General features: G+C 38.5%; 1 protein-coding gene across 2 annotated transcripts in view; it reads right to left on the bottom strand.

The window, feature by feature from the left end:
* disc1 (DISC1 scaffold protein) overlaps positions 1-21072 on the bottom strand; it is a 107148-nt gene that overhangs the window by 5301 nt on the left and 80775 nt on the right. For both annotated transcript variants that reach the window (XM_057848306.1, XM_057848305.1), the window contains 2 exons: positions 19037-19081; positions 876-1002 (listed from right to left, as the gene is read on the bottom strand). In XM_057848306.1, the coding sequence (XP_057704289.1) occupies positions 876-1002; positions 19037-19081 (172 nt within the window). The remainder of the gene's footprint in view (positions 1-875; positions 1003-19036; positions 19082-21072) is intronic.

Raw genomic sequence — 21072 nt, 5'->3', positions numbered from 1 at the left:
ATTGCTTGACTTCCAGCTTGCGACAGAGTTAAAATATATGTAATATAATTGACACATATATAACATAACTAAAATAAACATTGCCAATGCAGAATAAATACAAAAAATAAGTAGTATATTCTGTAAATAAATAAAAGATGCAAAACGAAACATTATATGGAACCAAATTCAGATTCTAATGTTTCAAATATTAAATTGATTGAATGTATAGTACCTTCTGGATACAAAGTAAAGACATGATGCTCATCTTCCTTCCGGTAATGGACTATTGACCTTTCCAAAATGAATGAGGAAAAACACACTAATCTACATCCAATCAGCTTTCTAATTAGCACTGAAAATGAAGCATTGTGACCCGTAATCAGTTTCAAGCCTTCCATGTGACTCATTATCATGGATATTATGTTTTCCAAGCCAGATCAAGCAGGCAAGAACAGGTGCAGGGTGGATGGATGGTGTGTGTTGGGGGGAGTTATGAAAAGATGAAGTGAAGGTATGAAAGCTTGACATTCCTCTATTTGCCACAGCGCTGCTCCTATCTGCCTACTTTAATCTCAGTGCCCGAGAATGGCAGCCCGCATCAGCGACCCTCCAATAACATCACTTGGACTTTTCCCATGTTATTTTCTAGGTGGCACATCATGCCTGTCAAGAGAAATGCTGGGATCTGCGCGCAGCTTCAATTCCGCTGAATGTCAGATACGACAGCTTGAGCTATTTTTTTCCCTCTCCTCCTAACATTAGAGAGCTAACATTTGCTAGGTCGCAAGTTGGTAAGCCTCCAAGAAAGTGAGGCTCTCAAAGATGAATGGGGAGAAAGAAACATTTACCATATACTGTTTTTAACATTTATTACACTTGACGTGAAAGGATATCAGCCAGGGCCTGATCCCGGTTTAGTATGGCCGTGTGTAAGTCGTCCTCCAAGGTCATCAGTCTATCACTGATCACCTCACAGCGCTCAGCTAGGTCTGCCGCTTCATCATCGCTGGACACGTCCTGCTGGGAGAGGGACATAATGGATGAATCATATTTGAGAAATACTTATGCCTTTGACTATATTGACCAGTGCTGTATTTATCAACAATGACGGTATTGAAAATATTCCTTCGACGAACATTTTTGTTCATAGTGATGACATGACGATGACAAGCTAAAAACTGCTAAAGGGTACTGCTTTTCCTGCTGAATGTATTATCACGAACTTGGCGCTGTCCTTGTAGACGCTACAATATATGCTCGTCTGTCTATGTTCATTCGAAATTTTTGGCAACCTTGATTTATTTTTGGAGTAAAACCGTTGAATTTTAAAGATGAAGACATTTGAGTAACTGAAACTAAAACAAGACAAAATTTGTATTAGATTTTATCGACTAAAACTAGACGAAGACGAACACAAGTTGAAATGACTAAAATATGACTAAGACTAATAAGTATTTTCGTCCGAAAGACTAAGACAAAAATTAAGCCTGAGTTATGCTCCTGCGTTGCGGTGACGGCGAAGTGACTACGGCGTCAATGAGCATTCGATAGTTCTGCGGTGAGGGAAGGCGTTGCTCTGTAATTCACCGCCAAGCCACTAGAGGGGTGTGGCGTTATGTTTGTACGGTTTTGGGGCATATATGTTGACTTCCGCTAGTCTAGTTTAACGGAGAAAAAATTAACAATGCAAGATGGAACACTTGAATGTAAATCAACATTGATTATCAACATTGAATAAATGTTGATCATACAAATGTTGAGGGGCAGGCGACGCAGAAGACTGTTTCAAGGCAGTCTGGCCGACTTTTGATGCCGCAGAGAGTTCTAGACTCGGGTGGAGACCAGCTAGCTGTGGCGGCTAGCTTCAAACTGGCGTCGAGCAGTGCGTCCGAAGTCTGCAAAGCCCGCCAGCCACATTTGTTTGCCGTGTCCTACAACCAGCCAGCGGGAAGCCTTAGCAGATTTATGGCGGCTATGGAACTTCCCAAACTACGTTTGAAGCCTTGATGTTAACGTTATCATAAAAGCACCGAGGCACTCTCAATCAGTGATGATGTACCGAGTGTGAACTGTCTGTTGTGGAAAATTAAACATCAAAACAACTCTTTTGACAGCAAACCTGTGCTTTATTCTTCATATACTTGAAGTATGACATGTAAATAAGTCAAAGACTCACAGCAAACATATGTACACCATAAATGATGAAGTGCACCAACCAAAAATACGACATAAAGTGATAAAAAGCTGGCAGTTTTTGGCCGACTGGGTCACCGCTTCGTGTGGCCACTCGATTCTGAACACACACATACTTGCCTCGGTGGTTCTTCCATTTTTTTATTCAATCGTTGGCTGACCTCCAGCCCCGTATTTTCAACAACCTCCTCACACGAATTGCTTGCCATTTGGGAATCTTCATAATATCTTCACGAGACATTGTAGAACTTGTCATACTTGCTCTTCATTGATACTCTCGTCGGCTTGGTCCATTTTTGCGTGTGTAGATAAATCATGTTTGACAATGGCGGTGATTTCACGCTGAACCGGAAACAACAGTATGAGCGGACCAATCACAGTCCATTTCCGCCACGTCATATGCATCGACATGACGCTAGGTATGAAAAATCAATAGGAGCACGTCAGGCTACAGCGCAGGGTCGTAAATCGGGTCTTCCTTGACAGTGCAGGTCTGACGCGGAAGCATAACTCGGCCTTAAGACAAAAATTAAAAGGGCTGCCAAAAACATCACTGTATTGGCCATACTCAATACATCCTTTGCCCTACTTGAAAAGGAGAAAAACAACATGTTCATTTTCTCAAGGGAACACTCAATTATACTCCAATCTAGGTTTGGTACAAACATATTCTGTGAATGCAGTCTACAGGTGGTATCATGCAGCTAGAATTGGATTTTCATCAGCTATTTGATAAAGTACTTACTTAGTAAAGTAATTTTTTCGAGGTTAGAGGCTGTTGCCTGGTCAAGGTAATTGTTTTTTTTTAATGCTTCGTGTCATATTTCAGTTTTGGTTATTCATCTTTTTTTTTAAAGGGAACAAACGGACATAAAATACTGAATGAGACGACTTGCTACAGTGAGAAAAGCTAATGCACATACACTCGTATGTAGATAATTGGATAAGCTCTTGAACTCACGCCCTTGGCCACTCCCCTTTAAAGGCACACAATCACACTATGCTTATCCCAACATTGTGTAATTACACATTATTTCCATGATTATAACCCAATGTGGTTTTTACTTTTTTCTTTTTTGGGGGACTGAAATGGAAATGAAATAACCATCAATTTAAAGAATACACCAACAAAACATGTGCCTTTGCAAGATTTAAGCAAATAGTTGGCATATATCGACTTTCTCCATTCTTCATCCAGCCCATGGTTCTCATAGAACTATCAAACCAGTCTGTAATATGTTGGTGTCTGATAACCTTCCAGGCATCTGTTAGTCAATATTGACGTCTTGAATTGAATTTTGTCTGTGGTGAAGAAACACAGCCCCATCATCACAATGCCTGGTAATCTTTGTGTATACACTGACCAATCACAACATTTTCAGCACTTAGATCAGTACAAGACTCATGTAAAAACTTCTGCCTTTAAAAGAATTATACTAGTCTGTTTTAAGGGCCCAGTCTAAATGAGCTAGCCACTTAGCTAGCATGACACTTAATTAAGTAAACAGTGCTTAGTATATGAAACATTAAGTGCCAGAATGCAAAGTACATATGATAACCCAGGGATGATAAGTCATTTATAGATTGGTCTGAAAATCAACATGCAAATGTTCGCTTGGCATGCTGAGGGACTTTCAAGCCTGAATATTTGCTGATATCTATGGTGAATGTTGATGATAATAATTTACAATTATTCAGGCTAATGTATATTCATTGCTCACATTACCACATGTGCAACTTACAGTAGGCGTTTGCTTTCAACAATTAATTTCTCAACAGGTTTAATTTAAACAAAATATAATTGTGAACGTTTGCAAATAGACATTTTTGGCACGTGGATCACATACTTGTGTGCAGGATTTCTGATTTAGAGACTGATCTATAGTCTTTTTGATTGAATGACAGCTCATGCAGACATCAACACAGTATAGAATATAAGTGCACAAAGGGAACAAACAACTGCAAACAAGCTAGACTGACTCCTCTCTTTCACATAGCCCGTCACACCTATTCTTTTAAAGGCGTCCCACACACTGTATTTACAGATATGACCATATATAACGCTAAATAATGTGACAGTACAATCCAGTGGTCATAGCCAATAGTAACAGCACAAGCCTGTGTTTTTTCTAACATATTTGGTCATATGGATATTTAATATCAATTTTAACAATCTTAAGAGATTCAATTAATAGAACTAAACAATTAAAACTGAAAAAAAAAATTTTTTTTTTTTTTTTTTTTTTTTTTTTAAAATAACTTTCTGCTAAATATAATTGTAAATAAATGCAATTTCTGTTGAGGAATAAATTACGACACCCCCACATTCAATCCCACTTAAAATGGCTAAAGTCACACACAGGGGTATCACATCAGGTTCACATGATTAGAACATCAATGCCCAGCGTTGTGAAGGAGGCTTGCCTTATTTAAACCTCACATTTAGTTTGGTGTGCCCCTGACTCTTGAACTGAGAGAAAACACCTTCAGAAAGAAGATTGAAGACGCTTATGAGTCTGGTAAGGGATTTCAAAAGATCTCAAAAGAATATAAAATCAGCCATTCCACTGTCTGGAAAATAGTCTACAAATGGAGGACATTCGAAACAACTGCCATCATGCCAAGGTCTAGCCGTCCAAGCAAGTTCACCCCGAGAACAGACCGCAAGATGCTAAGAGAAGTCTCCAAAACCCCTAAAAGGTCATCATGGGACCTACAGCAGGCTATTGCTACTGTTGATGTGAAAGTGCATGCCTCTACAATCAGAAACGAGACTTCACAAGTTTAACCTTCATCGGAGGTGTGCAAGGAGGAAACCTTTGCTCTCCAAAAAGAACATGAAGGCCAGACTGAAATTTGCTAGAGTGAATGCAGACAAAGACCAGGACTTCTGGAATAATGTTCTTTGAACAGATTAATCTAAAATTGAATTATTTGGACACCAGAACAAAGGACGTGTTTGGCGTAAACCTAATACAGCATTCCAGGAAAAGAACCTCATACAAGCTGTGAAGCATGGGGGTGGAAGTGTCATGGTTTGGGGATGCTTTGCTTCAGCAGGACCTGGCCAGCTCACCATCATAGAATCTAACATGAACGCTATCGTGTATCAGAGGGTGCTTAAGGAACATGTGAATCATCTGTGAAAACATTCAAGCTGAAGCGAAACTGGACCCTGCAACATGACAATGACCCAAAGCATACCAGTAAATCCAACAAGGACTGGCTGAAAAGGAAGAAATGGAGAGTCCTGGAATGGCCAAGTCAAAGATCAAAGATCTTAATCGCATTCAGATGCTGTGGGGTGACTTGAAATGGGCTGTACATGCAAGAAACCCCTTAAACATCTCACAGCTGAAAGTATTCTGCAATGAGAAGTGGGGCAAACTTTCTTCAGACTGATGTCAAAGACTGGTAAATGGCTATACAAAGCGTCTCACTGAAGTTATTTCAGCCAAAGCAGGTAACACTTGTTATTCGGTGGTTGTGTGTCCAAACTCTTTCCTCAGTTAGAATATGCATTTATGTGTATATATTTGGTTTAATGAGTAAAACAATGTTAATTTTTGTTGTTTACCTGCAATTAAATCCCTTTCTTTTCCAGAGACAAAGAAAAACTAGATCAGACATTGATACGTGAACATTTCTTAATCAAGAACTAAATATTTAATGTGGTGTCCTAATTTTTTTCACATGACTGCAGATCCTCTCACTGTATGATGCAGTACAATTCTACTACACTGTCAACTGCAACAACAGTTATTAACATATTTTTTCAGCTAATAACTCTGATAGTGTCAGTTCAAATTTGGTAAGCAATGAATGAATTCTTGTATTATTCAAAGAGGCCGTAATGGTCCACAAATTACAATCATGCACATTATCAAGTTAATAATTTGTAATATCTAAGATGCACACAACACAGAATCAAGAGTAGAACTGTATATAACGACACTAGGAAATGTATTCATACTGAAATAGCTAGGATGTGTTTAAATAATAAGAGTTCAAAATAACAGTTAGCTTGAATTAAAAACTATCACACTTTAGTTAGAACCCACATGGATTATGGTTTCTTGAATACAAAAAACAGGTTCTTTTGTGTACGAGTGAATGCTATAAAACAATGCTTTAAAACCTTTATGGATATAACATATTCATTATGGGTGGAAAAATACTTTTTTGAGCTGTGTGTCCTTAATGTTTGTGGCAGGACTTACTAACACTCTGTTGCTGACTGAACCTCCAGTTATAAATGAATTATAGTGCTTATTTTTGGCTGACCCCTTCCAAAATTTCCATGAGAAAATTTTGTCGCGATGACAAAATGCATATAGTAATTTATAATATAGTAATTTATAATATAGTAAGTAAAGTCAGGGACGTGATTTCCACAGTGAACATCAGGTTCATATGCTACAGGTGACCTGACCATGTTGCACGATGGGAAAGTCAGGTTGTAGTGGGAGCACAGTGCAGTAGGGTACTTTAGCATTAGGGAAATGGAGCCAGTCAGAATTAGAGCAGCGCCTTTTGAAGACATCGTGTCCTAGTTTGGGAGGTTTTTATTATTATTATTGGGCAGGGAGAACACACAAACGCACAGTTACACACTAGAGTACAGACTTAAATGGAACACAGACTCGCACAAACGATGTTCTTGTCAAGAGACACATCTGACTCATGGCTGCAGGTAGAATATATCAACTCCCTGCAGCTCAAATGTGTCACAACAATGAGAGCAGAGTCAATTCTCTGCACTCTGCACAAATAGCACTCCCTCTCAGATGATGCAACACATCGACAACAAAGAACAAGTAAAAGCCAGAGGCACTACAACGTGATGTACCAGCCAACACCAAAGCAATTGAGATTAACAAACAAAAACAGCCCAGGTAATGAATCAAGATAATGCCTTCAAGATAACATCCTTCTCCTTTGTGCGGCTGTTTAAGTGTATGTCAGTCCTCACTACATATCAAACTAGGATTCATGTCCTACATCAACAAAAGGAAAGTCGGTCAAACTAAAACGTCGTTTTTTCCCCCGTTTGTTTTCAGGCTGTAAAGGTTAGCAGCTTCTTTAGCAGATAAGAGTGCCATGTTTGTGTAGTTGATTGATTCTATTCTCCAGCCTCCAGTCGCTCTTGCTAAAAGTCAATACAACCTGAGGAGAGAAAGATCAGTGTACACACTGTGACATTCTTGATAGGTTTGTTTGTGACTTTTTACAAAGAAGTAATTCAACCATTCAGCAGCCGTCTTCGTGATCAACACAATGCGCTCTTCTTGCTATTGACAAATGTGATTTCATTTTCATGTCAGACTGTACGAGTGAGACCCGGGAGCACCGGCATTGCATAGTGGCAGTTTGATGAACATTAGCGCTAATGTTCAGGGACCCCCAGTAAACAAAGCATGCTTAATCAAATTATGCAGAAATGAAATACTCGGATGCACGCAGGCCTTGTCGTAGTTAACTCGGCAATCAAGACTTGAAGGCAGCATGTACTGTAACAGTTGTGCTCCCCACGGAGAACTTCAGTCAGTTACTAGAAAATGCATAAACATTGCACTGACTATCAGTGTTGTTTTCGTCAACGATGACGACAACGAAAATATTTCGTAAACGAACACTTTTTTCATGACAATGACGAGATGATAACGAGCTAAAAACATGTTTTGGGAGACTAAAACATACGAAATGAATTCCAGTTTTCGTCCGACGAGACAAGAACGAGACGAAATTGCGCATTGGTTGCCGTCTCATGTTTACGATGCGTAACACTTTATGTGTAGTTAGTCTGCATCGTAGCAGTGTCTTGTTGTGTCTCACGTGACGTCCTGCGCTTCCCCCACCTACCTCCCGAATCACAAGTGTCTCCAGTCTCCATGCAGGCTTGCACACACGGTAAGATTTTTTTTCTTATATTGCCAAGAGAGAATATGTAATGTTGCTTTAGCCTTTAAAGGTCTGTGCTGAGTGATCATTACACACTAAATGTAACTGATAGCATTAGCATAGCGTTCGTGTTAGCATTAGGCTAATGCTAACTGCATGCAGCCTCTTCGACTCTCGGACAACATTTTTTACTTACAGTTCTTAGTATCCAAGGGGGTATAAATAATTGTTTAAAAAAAAAAGAACTGTTTTACTGCTAGGTGTGTATTATCACTAAGTTGGCGTTGTCCATTTAGATAGACACTGCAATGTGTGCCCGTCGGTCAATGTTCATTAGAAATAGTTGGAAACATTTATTTATTTTTGGCTTTTTTTTTTTTTTTCTTTTAAAATTTTACTGACGTAAACATTTTTGGTAAACGTCGACCAAAAACTAGACGAAAATAGTTTAGAATTTTCGTCAACAAAAACTATATCAAGACAAACACATTTTGAATATAAATAAAATATACCGTAATTTCCCGAATATAACGCGCACTTTTTTTTCCCCAAAATCAACTTGTAAAATCATGGGTGCGCTTTATACACGGGTACATGGATGGAGACAGAAATATATATATTATATATATATCTAAAGACAGATTTTTTTTTATTGACCCAGCCATGTTGTGTTGAAGAAAATGTATGCGGCGATCCGTTGCCGAACATTACGGTACATGACATCACCATTTTGTTACGGTAATACTTGTTTTGGTAATACCACACTGATTGGTCGAATGATTTCGTCTGTCTTAAATTCTGCCTTTTTCACTCTTTATGAAGCACAGAATTTAGTTTCTTGAACTCATGAGTCAACATTTATTGCAACTCGGCAACTAATTTTCCTTAGATTTTACAAGTAAATTCTGGGTGCGCATTATACACGGGTGCGCCTTTTATTCGGGAAATTACGGTAACTAAGACTAATAGGTATTATCATCCAAAAGACTAAAACTAGGACGAAAAAAAAAGGGCTGCTAATAACAACACTGCTATCCATTAATGGTAAGGGTGACCTAAAAATACAAAAGTGTTTAAGCCAAGAAAACCATAAATGTGAATAATTGGAAGTAAATAGTTTAGTTGTGGCATCCCTTCCGAACAAATGGTCATTTTTAACAAGTTTTCCTTTACCATGCAGAATGAGGAGGGTACTGAAAGAACCTTGAGAGGATAAAAGAACAATTAGAAGACATTAGAAGGAAATTGAGTAGTGCTGAAACACACGCACACACACACAAATCAATCTCCATCGTGGCGGCAGGGCAGCAGCTTGGCAGCAGTTAAGTGGAAATCATTTACTTAAAGTCATTACGGAGAGGAGAAAGAGGTCAGATTGTGTTCTTGGCAGAGAATTCAGCTCTGCCACAAAGCCACGGTAATGTCCTCAACACCACCAGGATGAAGTTGGCATCTAATTTTTTAACTCAATGATGGAATCTAAGTTTGTTTTCCCTCATTATGCATTCATTAAAGCTGTGCACACATCGGCTCGAATTGACATTGGAGTGAGTGCTGAAAAGCGATGAGCGAATCCAAGATTTTGAACTCGAATAAAAACAAATGAATATTATTGAATGTATTAGCTCAACTTGCCGGCAGGAATATCTCTTGCATGTAACATGTGACATACTATATGTGCGTATGTGGATGTGCGCTAAACAGGAGAAATGTTTGCTAGCGCTAGTTATGTTACAGGATCGCTAACCAGATGATTAACATTAAATTCAATTGTGACGCAATCAGTCATTTTACATCCATACACTGTATCTATATCCAGAGATGGGTAGAGTAACCAAAACTTTTACTCAAGTAATAGTAGCATTACTTCAAAATAATATTACGGTGACCAACTTGACAATCACCAACCTACCACCTTGACTAGGTCCTCTTAAAAGGGAAACCTGTTGTATTGCAAATGTAATTTCTGAAGTTGCTTTACAAAAATAGTGTAAAATCCATTTTACCCTGGGGAAAAAAATCTGAAAGACCTTATATCTAAATGTGTTTTAATTGTATCTTCAGTAAATGTGCATTCTTTTGTCAAACACACATAGTAATTGAGGTTAAATTTGATGTTCAGTGCTTTATTTTTTTTTAATATGATTCAATATTATCTAAATAATGGGTGTGAGAAAAGTATTAATTTTCAGTTGAAATGGCATTAAAAAAGGTCTTAAAAGTCTTGAATTTAGATTTATCAATCCTGGGGGGACCCTGTCAAGTAAAATTTAAAGTAGTCATCCAAAAAGTGTACTCAAGTACAAGTAAAAAAGTACTTGGAGAAAAGAATACTCAAGTAATGAGTAGCATTGTGAGTACCGTATTTTTCGGACTATAAGTCGCGTTTTTTTCTCATATTTTGGCTGGAGGTGCGACTTATACTCAGGAGCGACTTATGTGTGAAATTATTAACACATTATGATATCATTTCACATGTTATTTTGGTGTTTTGGAGTGACACTGATGGTTTGGTATACTTGTTACCATGTTCTTTATGCTATAGTTATCTGAATAACTCTTAATAGCTATGGCCACGTTCGCATTCTGCCTTTGGCAATGTGTGTTCAATTGTATTATTTACTTTTTTTTTATATTGAAATGCATGCTTTTAGTTTGTGGCGCTTTCACGCCAACGTGGGGGCGCACTCGCACTTGTTTACGTGAATAGCGCTCACACGCCAGAAGAAGACTGACAGCTACGTAGCTCTGAGTGAATGGGTGAGTTAGTGAGAGAGAAACACGGCTGCGAACCTACGTTCATTGTTTATGCTTTTAAAATATCTCTATGGAGGCAACGCCTGTGTGTATCATCTTTTCTGTTGTTGTTGTGTGTTTTCCACCCGCGATCGGACACTTAGAGCCAGTTGTGTGGGTGTTTGAACGATGTGCTAATGCTAGCGAACGCATGCTAACCGTTTATGTCATAGCTGTAAAACAACCTAATTATCATTTATTTACGTTGATGCGAACCTGTTTGGTATCGAGGACCAAATTGTTTCTGCAAATTACACGGACGTCTGCATCGTCATTTGGGAGTTCGCTGTATAGCCAAGACCGAGCCGTAGCTGCCTGGTGAGGACAGTATAGTCGCATTTCGTTGTTCATGCACTTTACACTGTACATTTATTCAACATGTTGTTCTCTATTGTATTTTTATATTAAATTGCCTTTCAAGATGACATATCTGTTCTATGTGTTGGATTTTATCCCCCAAAAATGCGACTTATACTCCGGTGCAACATTTATATGTTTTTTTTCTCTTTGTTGGGCATTTTATGGCTGGTGCGACTTATACTCAGGTGCAACATGTAGTCTGAAAAATACGGTAACTGCTTCTGATGTTTGATTTTTTTTTTTTCAACAATGGTACTTTTTTACCTTTATGAACTGTTATTATTATACTTTGAATATGAAGAAGACTATAACCTTTAGTCATTACATTCCCTAACTAAGCCAAAGAAATACAAAAAAAAAAAAAACACATTTAATACAGAAATGAAGCATAATTCGTCCAAAGAGCATCAGTGCCCTCTAGTAGAGACAACATATTTCCTATTGTGAAACTTAAAAGGATCATATCTCCAGTTTTCATTGGTCAATCGGTGCCAAATAAAAACCGTGAGGTTAAAATCTGCACTTTTGAGTCATGTTGACGGCAGCGCTCTACATCAAATACTTCATTTTTTATGGTGCTTTAAAGACACCACGTGATTGAACAGGCCCGTGTGATCATAGAACGGCAAGCTTGAGTCTGACTGGCATAATAGAGTTCAGGAGGGGCTAGTCAGAACGACTGAGGAAGCTCTATAGTTTCCCCTCCTTCTCCTTGCAAGCTTTTCACTTAAATTGAGTGCCTTCTCTCCTTATTTTGGGTAATATTATAAACAGGGGTGCACATAATTTTTTTGCCCAGGTTCTCAGAGGAGGACCTAGAGATGTGACTTGGTCCTCATTGAGCTTGAGAGCCGACCCGCCTAATGCGATAAATTTATGACAAGCTTTACTTAGAGCCAATTAACTTTAATTAAATATATTAACAATTAATGCCTGATTAACATCAACTGGCACAACAAAATTGCAATTACTTTGAAGTGAAATGTAAAGAAATAAACATAAACACACCAATTCAAAATAAAGGGCATTATGCGGCTCCCACATTAACTCCAAGCCTTTTTAAAAGTGGGATGTCCTCCTCATAAGACCTCATTGAACGTGCATGTTTAGCTTTGTAAAATGCGAGCAAAAACACGTTTGTCAGTGCATGACGCTGTTTTCATTACCTTTATTCCGCCACTTGTCCATAGGGCGAGTACGGTGCTGTCTGACATTGATAGTTTGCTTAATTGACACATGCTCTTTGTTTTTTCGTGCATTTCAAAGTTTGGATGGCTGAAATTCTTTGACCCTACATAAAATGCGCTGCTCTTATCGGCGACATTGGGATTCTCACGGCACATTTTGTACCGCATTTCTGTGCGAGCATCATTTACTTCTAGCCACGGTACCTCCTGCAGCCACTTTTCAGCAAAAGTCCTTTTTTCGGTAGCTCCGGTGACGTCTCTGTCGTCTGTCTGTCTTTTGACGGAGGTGGGGGAACACGGAAGTAATTACTCAGTGTGGCCTGCCTCTTCGACATTTTGAGAAGTTATTTTCTCGTGTCCGCCGCAAATACAGTGGTCAGCCATCGGTACGCAAAAGCGTATGGAACCCGTTGAGGGCCAGCGCGTTTGTCTACGTCCAGTACGCATGCGCGCATGCGGACCACTTATGTGCACCCCTGGTTATAAATGTCTACCTAAGGATTTGTATTTCAACTTGACAGCGTTACTACCCACCTCTGTCTATATCTATACTTACAATTAGAGCTGAAATGAATACTCGAGCAACTCGAGTAACTCGAGTTTAAAAACTGATCCGAGTAATTTTATTCACCTCGAGGAATCGTTTAATTTTGCCAGCTCTAAGCATCACGTTTTGCCCGGGCTACTTTTAATGCGGGGCAACGTGCTGATGTCACGTGCGTAGAGGAAGACGCAATAAATAAAAAACAAAAAAAACTTACTGCAGCCAACAGCCGCTACAAACTACGTCGACGTTGCTAAAAACTAGCCCACATGCTACTGTGGTAGCAGCAGGTAGCGTCTGATGCGTCTCGTAGACATCACATGTATGTTGAACTAGATGCTAAGTGAGAGAGTCAGCGGCGTTAATGAACAGCCGCCATCTTAAAGGACTCACTCACGTAACGCTAGCCCTGCGGAGGGCTCGGTTTCTATACATTATGACCACTGTCGATGCGTTGCTAACGTGTCTTAAATACAAGCTTTATTTAATCTGTGAAAACATAGCGCTGTAGAGTGATGAGGGTGTAAAATAAAAATATAATAATGCTAACTGTCAATGTTAGCTCAGTATTCATTGCTGGATAAAACACCAAGTAGCACTGGTCGCTAATGTGCTCCAATACAGCAGGTATCATACTGTAACGTTGACAAAGACTCACCCGCTTCGTTAGGTTGCAATTCTTTATTTATTGGGAACTTGTGGAACAACCAACACACGACTGCTGCCTGCCAGAGCCGACGCAGTACACGCACCTGCCAGAACCACAACAACAGGAAGGCACGTTGCTCGCTCTCCCGCACCTCCCTCACCCCCGCACGTCACGCGGTGCATTCAGGAACGCATGCAAATATCCCCGCCATATTATAACTTGATACGTTACAATAAATCTAATTTGAACACAGCAAAAACTCAAAATCCTATCAGGACTTACAGTTTAGACTAACTTAAAACTTAACTAGAACATAAAAATAGCTTGACACAAATGGAAATTTAATTGAAACACGTGGGAAAAACACCAAACTTTTAAGACATGTGTGTTATCAAGCGGAATTGCATTTTCAAGTAAGAATATATTTTTTTATAAGATCTAAAAGTTTTGTGAGTGAAAGCAGTGAATGTCTTTTTTTTTTATTCTAGTCCCATCTGAGATGCAATTGTGTGGTGTTTTCAACAATGTACATCGAAAATAAAGACATTGATTGACTGAAAATGGTTCAATATTAGATGAAATGTCTTGTTTTCTCATGTATATTTATAATTGCTCTTTCACCTAAAAAACCTAAAAAAAAATTGTTTTATCCGATTACTCGATTAATCGATAGAATTTTCAGTCGATTACTCGATTACTAAAATATTCGATAGCTGCAGCCCTACTTACAATATATATAAATGGAAATTTGTCTGTGTGTGCTCATTCCCTATGCACTCCGAAACGGCTAAGCGGATTTTGACCAAATTTTACACAGTTGTACTTTATGTGTCTGGGAGTGTTCTTAGGTGGTTTTGATCTTTGCAGACTTCCATTTAGTGCAGAAAATTAATTCGAAACTCCAAAATTTAGCATATAGAAAATGCAACCTGATTGTGAAGGCAACAGCACTACTCTTAGGACAAAAGACACGTCTGCAATGTCGCAGTTGGCTTTCAAACTTTACGGTTTCATGTACAAATTTAAATGTGTTGTGATGATACCTTGTGGCTTTGATTGCTCCACAAGAAGATGCAGGATTTCCCAAAAAAATTCCAGATAATTAATAAGGATTCATTTCAGCTGAATATCTTAATCTCTCGAAAGGCTAGTTTGTCTGTGTGGCTGTCTGTGTGTTTGTGTTTTATGGAAGTTGAAACGGCTGGGTGGATTTTGATGAAATTTTACAGTTGTAATTTATATGTCTGGGAGTGTTCTTAGATGGGTTTGATCTGGAGGCCTCCATTTAGAGCAGAAAATTATTTCGTAACTCTAAAAATTTGCATAGAAAATGCCAATTTTCACTTTTTCACCTGAGCAACGCTGAACCATGCTGCTTGATAAATCCGTCCAGCATACATTAATAACAAATAAATCATGGGGAACCCCTCACTTAGCAGTTTCTTATGTGTCAATTTAACAACCCTTGGCCCCAATAACCCACCACAAGTAGCATGCCCAGCAACGTCGGGCCATACTGCTAGTTGTATTTGATTCACGTTCCAGTATAGCAGATGTACATCAGTATTGGGCTAATCTATTTCTCGACAACTAAGCAATTACTAAATTAATGGACAGTTACTTTCATAGTTGATTAATCTTTTAGAGGCATTGCTGAACTAAAAAATGCCCAAATATCGTCTTTTGTTTTTACCCATTTAACTCATTAACTACCACAGAGATAGACATAAAATCCATTTGAACTGGGATGGCCGGCATTGAGTGATCATGTTTCACAACCATCGACGGCGATAGACATCCAATCCTATTTGAAAGGTCATTGGCCCCTCAAAATCTCAAAAATGATTGGGACTCTATCGTTGTCAACAGCAGCCGATGAGATAATAGTAACTATTCTGTTTAATTCATTTTAGAATATTTAAATAAAATTGAAATGTTAAACATAAAACTGAAAACAAGGGAAAAATATGTTTTCATTATAAAACAGTAAAGAGTAATTAAAAAAATAATATTTAAAAAAGTAAATATATCAGCATATATTATGTGATTTATATGAGTTGATTAGTCGACTAATCACAAAAATAATTGGTGATTGGTCACCTATCAAAATAATCACTGCAGCATTGGTAGCCCTAGTATGCAATCCATGTGTGTATTTCTAAGTGGAAGCGTGCTAAAAATATTCAATAAGGGTTTGTAAAAACTATAAGGCTAGTTTCATACCACGGGTCTTAATGCACAAATACAATTTTTTTTGCTGCCCATTCAGACTACCAATTTCTATTGCGGCCCGAAAAGTATTGCGCATGCGTGGAAAACGAATAATAGACACATCATGAAATCCCACCTAGTAAAGTGACCCGCATGTGCACATGAAGAAAAATATGTCACAAGAAAGAACCGTCAACATATGCTAGCATAATTAACATGGAGCTCTGTGACATCGCTGAGCTATAGAAGCAGCCGAATGCCTGCACAGAAGTCTAGGAGTATTGTTGAACTTCAATCTCTCTCCACTCATTGCAATTACAAATGCTTTGGTGGTAATATCTTCATTTATTTTGCTAGCAATGAAAAAACACAAAAGACAATGAAAAAAAAAAAAGAATCATTATCATTTTACGCAAAACTCCAAAAATGGGCCTGACAAAAGTATTGGCACCCTCAGCCTAATACTTGAAAGCACAACCTTTAGACAAAATAACTGCGAACAACCGCTTCCGGTATCCATCAATCAGTTTCTTCAGTTTCTGCTGGAATTTTAGACCATTCTTCTTTGGCCGACTGCTCCAGGTTTCTGAGATTTGAAGGGTGCCTTCTCCCCACTGCCATTTTCAGATCTCTCCACAGGTGTTCTATGGGATTCAGGTCTGGACTCATTGCTGGCTACTTTCGAAGTCTCCAGTGCTTTCTCTCATACCATTTTCTAGTGCTTTTTGAAGTGTGTTTTGGGTCCTGATAGACCCATAACCTCTGAGGGAGACCCAGCTTTCTCACATTGGGACCTACATTATGCTGCAAAATTTGTTGGTAGTCTTCAGACTTCATAATGCTATGCACACGGTTAAGCAGTCCGGTGCTAGAGGCAGCAAAGCAACCCCAAAACATCAGGGAACCTCCGCCATGTTTGACTGTGGGGACCGTGTTCTTTTTTTTGAAGGCATAGTTTTTTCCCCCAGTAAACTCTATGTTGATGCCTTTTCCCAAAAAGCTCAACTTTTGTCTCATCTAACCAGAGAACATTCTTCCAAAACGTTTTTGGCTTTCTCAGGTAAGTTTTGGCAAACTCCAGCCTGGCTTTTTTATGTCTCTGGGTCAGAAGTGGGTCTTCCTGTGTATCCTACCACAGAGTCCCTTTGCAGTCAGACGCCGACTTGTTCGGATGTTCGTCAGAGTTCTTTATCCACCATCTGCACAACCTTTCGCTGAAATCTCTCATCAATTTTGCTTTTCTGCCCACATCTAGGGAGGTTAGCCACAGCTCCATGGTCTTTACACTTATTGATGACACTGCGCAAGGTAGACACAGGAACATTCAGGTCTTTGGAAATGGACTTGCAGCTTTGAAAATGCCCATGCTTCCTCACAATTTTGCCTCTCAAGTCCTCAGATAGTTGTTTGGTCTTCTTTCTTTTCTCCATGCTCAATGTGGTACACACAAGGACACAGGACAGAGGTTGAGTCAACTTCAATCCTTTTTAACTGACTGCAAGTGTGATTTGGTTATTGCCACCACCTGTTATGTGACTCAGGTAAGTAACAGGTGCTGTTAATGGCGTACCGCACGCATGCTATTTTTAGACCTTGACGTCGCATCGTAAAGCGGAAGTAAAGCCAAAGTGGGACGTTATAGACCCGCCCTCGCATAGAAACAACGAAATTTGTGCTACTTTTCGCCGGTAATCTTTCAAAAACAATCATGCCGATCACACATTGCTTTTTTGGAACTTGTAGAAACGACTCTAGACATTACACCTTAAGGATGTTTTCTTCATATGTTTCTGGAAACCAAAAACTCGGGAGGAAAAAATGTGAAGACCGAATCAACTTGCGCGGACTTTAACACCAGCTCGGTGAATCCATTCACATTTCATATGCAGTAAACATTTTGTTGGGGTGGCATGGTCTTTCAGAGGACAAAGCGGGTAAGCCATTTTGATATTTTTAACTTATTTTTTTAGCGTAACGGTGTGCCGTACTGCTTCTGTCTGACAATGAATGACCTGAAAAGAATTGGTATCTGACTGCCACTGTTACCGTTTCTGTGATATAAAAATATATATATATATATATATATATATATATATATATATACAACAACTTTAGTAAGGGGGAAGTGTAAATAAATTATAGAATTAAGATTTGTTATCAATGAAAAAATTAAAAGTGTTTGTTGGCAGTCACTAAAGTAGCATTTGTGATCGCTACACAAAGCTAACTAAATTACCCCCAAGAACGGTCAGAGACGTAGGACAACCAGAGGATATAAGAAAGACAGGGCTCATGGTAAAGGATAGCTTGTTGAAACAGGAGAATGTCATTGTCAGTCGCGTCGATAAAAAAGCTAAGGCTATGCTTAGGTCGGCTCGTTTTTTTCGTCTTTTTCAGCCTTCGACACTCAAGCCATCTCTTTAATTAAACATTTTTTTGTTCTTCCACATCTTTGCCAGTGAATTTGGCACCAGGCACATCATTTTCGGAGAGAATTGGTAGGTTTAGCTCTGTAAACATCTCCTTCGTACACGATTTCCATTCATTTCCTTTTAGGAACAAAGAGTGGCATGTCCCTACTTAGCAACAGTAGCTAATGTCATAAATATTAATGAACGGAAGTGACGTGTTGCTTGCAGTACGCCATTACACAAATTAGAGAAGTATAACATGATTTCTCAAAGGGTGCCAATACTTTTATCCGGTCCATTTTTGGAGTTTTGTGTAAGATGATTTTTTTTTTTTCCCCATTCTCTTTTGTGTTTTTTCATTGCAAGCTAAATAAATGAAAATATTACTACCAAAGAATTTGTAATTGCAATCCATTTCTGGGAGAAATTGAGCATTATCTGACAGAATTGCAGGGGTGCCAATACTTTTGGCCAGCACTGTATGAAAGTGGCCTGGATCAGATTTAAATTGTCCACTTCTTTGTGACTTGTCCAGTTCAGATCGTCAAGTTAATGCTACACTCCAGTCGGAAAAACACGAAAAAATTGCATTTGTGCATTAAGCCTGCGGTATGAACCTAGGCTAAAAGAGTGTTCATATGCAGCTCACTATTGCTCATTGATCATATAGCTAGGATTAACATTCGAGTCAAGGTCAACTAATATATCGTTCTGTGCCCTAGCATACCAGCATGATCAAAAGTGACATTTTAATTACAGTGAAAACGTTCATGCAGCCACTGACGCTATTAACATTACCAACCTGTGGGTTATTATCTTCCATGCAGAACAAAAACTCCTCCAATTTCTGCAACAAAAGGGAAACATTTGTTGAAGCCACACAGACATAAATCGGCTCATGAATTATTGAAAACGCAATTTACGTCGGCTGCGTACTATATGCGAGCAGCAGCGACGTCGTAATGATGCTGGAATTATTCATCAGCGAATGTGACAAGGGGACAACAGACTAAATGGCTCATCTGGACAGCAGATTCCTTTGTTAGTATTCAAAGTGAGGTAATTATCTCACACGGGCCGACGTATTGTTTTGTGTTTTCCGGCTATATGCTCCTACTGTATGTACACATATAAGCAAAGGTGCAATTAGAAGTTGTAATGAAAAAGTTGTGCGACAAAAGTCATTAAATTATGTTTTTGAATAAACATGAGGGAAGTTCACCTACAATTTCTTGTAACTTTCCCGTATACAGACAGTCATTACATTCGTGGGTGTGGATGTTTACCATAATAACATCAATTTATGGCATTCAACTTTAACGTGTCACTTCAGAGTGAAAACAGTAATTTTGTTGTCATCCCGCAATTTGATTTCACTCATTATATCTTATCTTCCAGCATCCAAATCTGTCACATACTGTTTAAAGGTACTCAAATGAAGAGATGAGCTGTCAGATGCTGCGAAAACATGTCAGTTGAATAGAAATTATAGTGACAGTTATTATTTTTATTGGTTCTAAGACAGTTGTAAGAAACTATTAGAAGAAAAAAAGCAATATTTTTCTATGAACTGAGTAAATAGATTCTGGTTATATCTGAGCGTTTCCATCTGAGTGGACTGAGCAGTGAAATATGCATTGCTTGTTTGGCTTGCTCACCTTTGACTTCTTGCAGAAATGTTAGGAGAGGCTAGGCTTTAGCAAGGGAGAAAAACAAGCAGAGAGAAACAAAAGGAAAGCAGAAAGTAGATTTGCGCCATTCATATAATGCAGTCAGGCAGAGTAAGTAAAGAAAATGTGCAAAGCAGGACAATTATAAGCTGCAATCTAATGGGAAGGCAAAACATGAAAAAAAGAAAACTGACATTTTTTTTTAAGTCTGATCAAGTCATGCTGAGATAAGCAAATTAAAATTCAAAATGTGAGCTGCCACTGAAAAACTGCAAATATTACATTTCGGAGAGGCATTGTAATAAATAAAGCCTCGCAAATATATGCCTGGCAAGTGCTCAGTTTTTTTCCTTTTTTTATTTTTATTTTATTTTGATGGCTGCTGGCTATGTTGACTTTGTTCTTATCTCAGACGAGACTGTCAGACTTCGTGGGTGGAGACAAGTGTGAGGAGAGGAGTGAATGATTCGGTCTCTTCCCTGGAGCAGTGAGTTCAAATCACTGGGGAAATAGCACCTGCACACACCCACATGCATTTTTACTAACAACACGTGATCTTGAACAAAAAAGGAAGAATAAGTACAAGGAAAGATGTGTCCAAATAGTTGCCTCTTAAATGTCTTTTTTTTTTTTTTTTTAAATATCGTATTTTCCAGATTATAAATCACACCTTTTTTATAGTTTGTCTGACCCTGCAATTTATACTCAAAATAACATATATAATAACGTTAACACTTTCATGACGTCCAATCCATTTTGAGTGGAAAGAACAAATGAACGTTCATTCATGGTAATGAAACAAGCATTAACAGCCAGTCTTCCTGGTTTAAATAAATTGGATGTCTACTGCCATTAATTGCATGCAATAAGCTAAAATACTATGGGGGGAAAAGCAACTGGCCATAACCAGTGTATATTTTCTCTTTTATTTGTTTTAAATGTATCAATTTACCTTTATTAACTTTCTACTAATGTATACATGTATATTACAAAAAAAATAAAGGGTTGATATTAGAGTTGTCCGATGTTATCGGGTAGCCTATAATGTTGGCCGATAAAAGCATTTTAAAAAGATATAGGATAATATCGACATCGGTTTTTAATTATCGTTTTTGGACCAATATCTAACCCTAAACCCTAATCGGTATCAGATTTTTGGAGTTGGACA

The sequence above is a fragment of the Corythoichthys intestinalis genome, chromosome 10 (genome assembly GCF_030265065.1).
Source record: "Corythoichthys intestinalis isolate RoL2023-P3 chromosome 10, ASM3026506v1, whole genome shotgun sequence".
Lineage (NCBI taxonomy): Eukaryota > Metazoa > Chordata > Actinopteri > Syngnathiformes > Syngnathidae > Corythoichthys > Corythoichthys intestinalis.
This window is presented reverse-complemented; position numbering and strand designations above follow the sequence as displayed.